The sequence below is a fragment of the Scleropages formosus genome, chromosome 20 (genome assembly GCF_900964775.1).
Source record: "Scleropages formosus chromosome 20, fSclFor1.1, whole genome shotgun sequence".
In the NCBI taxonomy this organism is placed as follows: Eukaryota; Metazoa; Chordata; class Actinopteri; order Osteoglossiformes; family Osteoglossidae; genus Scleropages; species Scleropages formosus.
In genome coordinates, this window is record NC_041825.1 from 10,112,053 (window position 1) to 10,118,986 (window position 6,934).

General features: G+C 40.3%; 1 protein-coding gene across 3 annotated transcripts; it reads left to right on the plus strand.

The window, feature by feature from the left end:
- The first annotated feature begins 1,035 nt into the window (after positions 1–1,035).
- Positions 1,036–6,683, plus strand: LOC108926314 (Golgi apparatus membrane protein TVP23 homolog A-like). 3 transcript variants are annotated; one of them, XR_001965471.1, is made up of 9 exons: positions 1,036–1,241; positions 1,324–1,403; positions 1,623–1,767; positions 1,901–1,990; positions 3,424–3,555; positions 3,713–3,841; positions 4,249–4,281; positions 6,199–6,327; positions 6,657–6,683. XR_001965471.1 is itself a non-coding variant. In XM_018738941.1 (8 exons), exons 1-7 carry the CDS (start codon positions 1,233–1,235, stop codon positions 4,273–4,275), a joined length of 612 nt encoding a protein of 203 aa, XP_018594457.1. In that variant the 5' UTR covers positions 1,036–1,232; the 3' UTR covers positions 4,276–4,281; positions 6,199–6,669. The 3 variants fall into 3 exon arrangements, 2 of the variants coding, with proteins under 2 accessions (XP_018594457.1, XP_018594449.1); XM_018738941.1 differs by having other exon boundaries at positions 6,199–6,669; XM_018738933.1 differs by lacking the exons at positions 6,199–6,327; positions 6,657–6,683 and adding an exon at positions 4,391–4,477.
- The last annotated feature ends 251 nt before the right edge of the window (positions 6,684–6,934 follow it).

The window sequence follows — 6,934 nt, forward strand, 5'->3', positions numbered from 1 at the left end:
CGAGCGCGTCGGGAAAACATGGAGGCGGAAACACACAGCCCGGGGGTTTCGGGAGTCCCACGTGATACTCGCGAGAGCTGTCGTGATATTCGCGACAGTGGCCGCAACAAGTGATAGTCGCGACAGTCTATCGCGACAGGCGCTGTGAGATGGCAGCGCTACTCGCTTTATGACCGTGCCGCCCAGGATTTGTAAGAATGGCCCTACAGAAGTTGTAGTCATGTTTGGTATAATATGGACTAACTGCTGCCGATATTATGGACTTTTTTGGGTGCTTGAGTTGAGGCAAACTTTCCCCAGATGATATAGAAATCATGAGCCGACGAGGTGCGGACTTTTCAGCAATAATGTGCAAGTCATGAGGCAACCAGGCACACACTTTACAACAATGTGTAATTACAAAAACAATGCAAACCACCGAGGCGCTGTGAGACAGCAGCGCTATTCGCTGTGCCACCGCGCAGATCACATTGTGTGAAAAGGTTGAGCAAAATACTAAGAACCTACTGGTCATTTGAAGTCAAGCTAAATGAATAAATGTAATTAAATGATGGTTCAGTGATTTTTTTTTTTTTTTTTTGTGCAGAGCAGAACATACGAAACAACTCGCGTTTTAAATCACTCCCCGACAGAGAAAAACCAAGTATCGTCCGACCATTGCACACTGCACAGTGGGGCCATACTGCCATCTACTGGCCGTAATTTGAGTACACGTATTTTCACTTTTTTTTTTCTTTTAAAATAAGAACTCGGAATATATTTTCGAATATACTGTAGTATATTAGTATGTGTCTTTTTTGTACATGAGCCACTTAGTTGGAGTAAGAAACTGACACGAGAATTATTCCTATGTTATATTGTTGAATTCATAAGGATCCAAACTAAGTTATTCCAAACATGAAGATAAATAAAAGCACATTATTCTTCATTTTGATTAAATTACTTGATAATTGTCACGTAATGTTTATTACGTCAACGACCAGGACTATGTCTGTACAATACGCATTCTCATAATAATGAAAGAAAAGCGCTTGTTTTGGCGATGAAGCGCGCGGTCGGCGCCACGACAGCGCGTGCACGCGGCTGGCTCTTCGCGCTGGAAACACGGACTCATTTCAGTGCGACACACCGTGTGCTTTATTGTGGCGCAAATAGGTAGACGTAGGGACGTTCATTTAAAATAATAATAAAAAAATACAGGAAAGTCACAAAGAAAACACAACCTGTAAAACATGAAGCAGGTTAGAGGAAGCGGACGTGCAGAGAAATTCAGTTCATTTAATGTGCGCCGATTTCGTTTTTAACCTTTTCTAATCTTTGCAGGCACTGGTGGATGATACAGAAGATGTGTCCCTGGATTTCGGTGCTGAGGAGGACCGCGCGCTGAGGACCATTAAAATACGGTGAATCTCTTCGTGTTCTTTCATGTTTGCTTTGGGGGTAAAAAAAAAAACTGCAACGAAAAACTGATGCCGACGAAGAGCGGTTTTGCGGTGTGGCACTGATTCTCGACGCGTTGGGGGCGCAAAACACACTATCGTATCGGTCTCATTTTGAAAAGCGCTGTTTTGCTTTTTTGTGAGCATTGGATTGTGACCATGTTTTGGTTTCTCTGCTTGCAGGCACCCGCTGGCCACGTTTTTCCACCTCTTTTTTCGAATAAGTGCCATAATAGCGTACCTGCTGTGTGAGTGGTTCAGTAAAAGCTTCGCGTCGTGTTTCCTCCTCATCATCGCGCTGCTCTCCTTCGACTTCTGGTCAGTGAAGGTCAGCAGCAGGTCCGCTCGTTAAACTCACCTCTGTTTTGCGCGCTCACGCAAAAAGTGAGGTAAATGTTCACCTTGTCAGGTACTTTTGACTTGTATTTCGGTTGTTTTTCCCCTCCTGATGCGTCGCGCAGAACGTGAGCGGGCGGCTCCTGGTGGGACTGCGCTGGTGGAACCAGATCGACGAGGACGGCAGGAGCCACTGGGTGTTTGAGGCAAAGAAGGTCCTGGAATCTTCCCGAAAAGAAAAGCAACCTGTTAAGAGAAGATCTCTTAATGGTTTTAAGCATCTCTTCTAGGGAAAACGCATTAGTCTCCAACTGAATACCAAAACGCAGCTGCCCCTAACAACTTCATTCATCAGTTTAGTTACCATGCTTAAGTTAACGTTAAACTTTAGATTTAGTAAAGCCAAAAGATGACTGTGCTGCATGATGGCTCCTTAAAAAGAAATTAAAAAGCACACCCAAGGCTTTGAAAGCTATGAAACCATTTTAAAAGGAAAGTTACCGGGCAGTTCCGCCATTGAAGAAATGAGGCCCACCATTTGAATGAGTGACTCTCTTTACATCACGCTTCACCCCACGAATTCGTTCTTACGTAAAACAGAGGTACAACTTAAAACAGATTCACTCGTTCAGAAACAAAGGATAGTTTGAGTGAAAAGGGCCCATTTGTACTCATAATAAAACCGAAAACACCTGTCTGCTCTTGCTGCAGTAGTTTTGAAGCAGTACTACAAAGTTGAGAAAGCTGAGGAAAGAAATCCATTCACTCATCATCAGTAACCCCATGTGTATTGCAGGCTTGGAGTGATCCCTAGTGTATCCTGGAACCAGGCTCAGGGCGTCAGCCCATTGCAGGGCAGTTACACACATATACACAGTATGGGCAGGTTGGAGCCACCAGGTCTTCAGAAACACGTCTTTTGGATGATGAGAGGAAACGAGCGCGAGGGCGAAAAGCCCACAAACACGGCGAGAACATGCAAATGCTGCGGAGACTGAATGAGAATCAAACCAACATCTGAACCTACAAGCAAATCGCTGTGAGACACTGGTGTCACACCTGCTGCATTGACATGCCTCCCTCCTTTCATAATGGAATTAAAAAAGTAGCTCACATTGGTGTCTTTTACACTGTTTGCCATGCCTTGTACCCTGTGCTTCCAGGATAGACTCCAGATCACCATGATCCTGAGCTGGATGAATGATTATTGAAAGTGGATAGATAGAAGGAAAGTTAGGCCACGGTCTGTACCAAAATCCCGAATCAGACCTTTGTGAACCATTTTATGCAGTGCATTATTTATTGATAAAGTGTTGTGCTTAAGTTTCTTTGCAATTTTTTTTGTAGGATTAGCATGCCTTTTTATTTTTTTTTCTTTTTTAGGTTGTAATACTAGAGTTAGGTTGTAAAACTGATTCAAATCACATTGTTAAAAAGACATAAAGTCTTATTTAAGGCCTGTGATACATATTGCTAACTAATATTATTAGAATTCAAATGTAACAGTGTTTCACAAAATGAAACAGTCTTTTTTGTTTACAGATTTCGGATTAGGTCTGGTGCAGTTTTGATGTCATGTTTTCTGGCAGACTTTTTCCTGTAGAATTTTTCTGTCTGATGTTTGATAGGAGATGCTCCATCCCTCTAGATTTCTCCACAGAGCAAGAGCACAGCGACAGAAGCAGAAGCCAGGATTTTCTGGCTGGGCCTCATCATCTGTCCACTCATTTGGACCGGATTCTTCTTCAGCACGCTCTTCTCCTTGAAGCTGAAGTGGCTGGTATGGCTGAACAGAAAAACACTTTATTTATCCATGTGTGTAACTGTGGCTAGCGCTTCCAGCAGCTGACATCTCTGTAAGGAAAGACTGTGACATCTGGAGGAAAATTGAGGCTATTGACAGACTATTTAACCAGTATTTTATCTTTTCCCTTCAGGCCCTAGTAATTGCTGGCATCTCCCTACAGACAGCCAATATGTATGGTTATATCCGCTGTAAGGTTGGGGGAGAGTTGGGTATACCTCGCTCAGCCTCTTCTTTCCTTGGACAGCAGTTTCTCCAAAGGGTAAATAAACATTACAGCTGTTAGCTGACCCCAAAAGAGGAATGATTTTATTTCTAACAAATTATGACATTATTTGTGTAGACATACTGTTTAAGACTCTTGTTTTTGCTTTTGTGTTTTGCTAACAAGCATGTAGAATTTGATTTGATCAACCACTGAGCATAGTTTAAAAACTGAGGTCAGGAACCTTTACTGGTATTCAGAATCTAAGGGTAAGAAATGTGATCATTTTGAAATTTACAGTGGATAAACACCAATCCAAACAACTGGGGTGCCACCCTAATCATATTTTTTCATAATCACTTGTGAAAGATCCTCATTTATTTCATTTTTATTGCACTGAATTTGTTAGGGATTTAATTTAGTTGTAAAATCATACTGATAGAAGACATATCTTTTTTTTACAGCCGGATATCATATTTGGTGCTCTGTGAAGAAAGGTAATTTTTGTGTTTATTTAAACTGGAAGTTGATAATTTCATTATTTTTGTTTCACATTTGCAGTATATAATATAGTGGTTAAAAATGTAATTTTTTTTTCCCTTACAGATGACAGGAGTTTTCTCTTACTGACAATACGCAACCATAAAGAATCTAAAAAACAAGCTTTTCTGGTTTTTAAACTTTTGAGTTTTCTCTCCCATTTTGACTTTAAAAATATTTATGAGGAATATATGGAGTCATACTGACTGAGACAAGATTAATCCTTTTTATTTTTGATAATATTCTTTAATTTGTATTTATGTTTAGTTTTATTGTCATACTAAATGTTCATTTGGTATTTAGTTTTGTGAAAGAACAGCACTGAATATATATCGTGTATATAATTCTTTTCTCTCAAATTGAGTTATGTAAAACTGCAGTATAAGATCATGTGTTTTGCTGTGTTGCATAATCTTATTTTGCTGATTAAAGTCAGATAGGATAGGCTTACTGATATATATCTCATAAAATCTTGACTGGCTGAGCTGTTGTATTAAAATTAAAAGAATGGAAAGACATTCATTAGTCAAGATAAAATCCTATTTTTTCAAGAGATAAATAGCTGTCCTTACTAGAGAACATTTCAAAAAATATTTTTAAGTTTACTCTTTTATTACGTCTGAATTTGTGTAGATGTTTTAAATTTTTTGTTCAGTATTGAAACCACATTGAAATGTCTGTAAAATACATTGGAACATGAAATAAACAGTGATCAGATAATGAACTGAATTAGAAAATGATATTTTGTGCTGTGAGTTTCTTATCCTAAAAGAAATTTAGGTCAGGCATCCAGAGATATAGACCCATTGTATTGTAAATGCAAATAGTTATGACATGTTACTGAGTGTACACTCAGACAGAGCCATACTGCAGCCTCCACGAAGTAAATTATCCTGGCAAGATTGAACCCTTTTGCTTGGCTGAAAAGTAGTTATGAATAAACAAACATTTTTCCAAACTTTGCATGTTATGTACTCTATGCTGTTACGCTCATTTCTGTTCACACAGAGATCCAAGTAAAGGTCATCAGTTCCCTTCCATTTCACAATCAAATAGGATCAACCACAGTGTCAGAGTTTTCCTTCACTGAATAAGTGAACAAGATTGAGGCCTTAAAAATGGATACTTGTCGGCAGTGGCGTCACTAGGGTTGGTATCACCCAGTGTGGTAACTCATGGTGACCCCCCTGCCCATGGACTTCCTCCGGCACCAGACCATACAGAATCCTCAGTAATGTTTTTTGTACTAATGTTACTCGTGAAATGTAATTCCCGTATGTCACCGAATGTAACAGCAATAGTAGTAACATAAACAATGATCAAAATTTTAGCTACACCTTTAAATTACGATATCATAGGCACGGCCTAAATGTATTTGCATAGTTACAAGTGGTTAAAGTGAAAATTTGGTAAGAAAACAGTAGAATTTGAAGTAAAAACTTTTAAGAAATATATCAAAATTATGTTTATTTTAATGTTATTGATATAGGTTCTCAAATACTAATTACCACAATATTGTGGCTAAAACGCCAGAAAATTTGACAAAATCGACGACTATAAAAACAGCAGCAAAAACAACAAGAGCGTGTGCAGACGAAACCATGTGATTTGAAGCGTCATTGTAATTTGGTGATAATGAGAGCTCTCACCGGAGCACATTAGAAGGTTCAAAAAGGAAAATAGCATCATTTCAGCCTTTTAGGTGTATTGATACTGCACAAAAATCTTATAGACAGTCATTTTGGTGTCACCCCCTCTGATGGTGTCACCGGGTGCGACCTGCACCCCCCTAGTGACGCCACTGCTTGTGGGAAAACTCTAATTCAGTGATGCAGCAAATAATCTCACTTTGCGTTGTTCTTTCTGTGCTGCAGTGCAGTGTTTGAACAGCAAACGGCAGCGTTTCCCAGGGAAAACCGGTGATGGACACACTGGGTCACCCGCTCCATTACCGCGTGAATTTGGCAATGTGACGTCAACAGCTGCCGCACGTCCTGGCAACAGTAAGGTGCAAGGATGTTGAGGATAAGCGCACGTGTCACAAGTTGAGTTAAACATTTGAGAAGAACTTCTAATGTGTTTCAACCAGCCAGTGACTTATCATTAGCCATTCATGTTGCTTTCATAGACTATTGAACTCCCATAGTGAAGATATTTGATCCAAACAAATAGTTGAAAGCCTGGTGCAGGTTTCCACTGATACTCTCTCTGACTGGCCCTTTTTGACCATTGCAACATAAATATTTGGTCAATACAACGAATAACTGTCAACACTTACCAGATTGTATGGGTTAATTCACACACATTGGCTGAAACGGCTTGTCCCAAGCAGGGGTCGCGGTGAACCGGAGCCTAACCCAGCAACACAGGGCACAAGGCTGGAGGAGGAGGGGACACACCCAGGACAGGATGCCAGTCCATCACAAGGCACTCCAAGCAGGACTCGAACCCCAAACCCACCAGAGAGCAACCACAGGCCAACTCCACTGCACCACCGCACCCCCTGTTGGTGTAGTTCAATATAATCATAATAAATATTTCAAAGTACAAATGGCTTCACCTTGTCTTGCATGCATTTTAGCAGAACCTATGAAATAACTGACTTTAGTT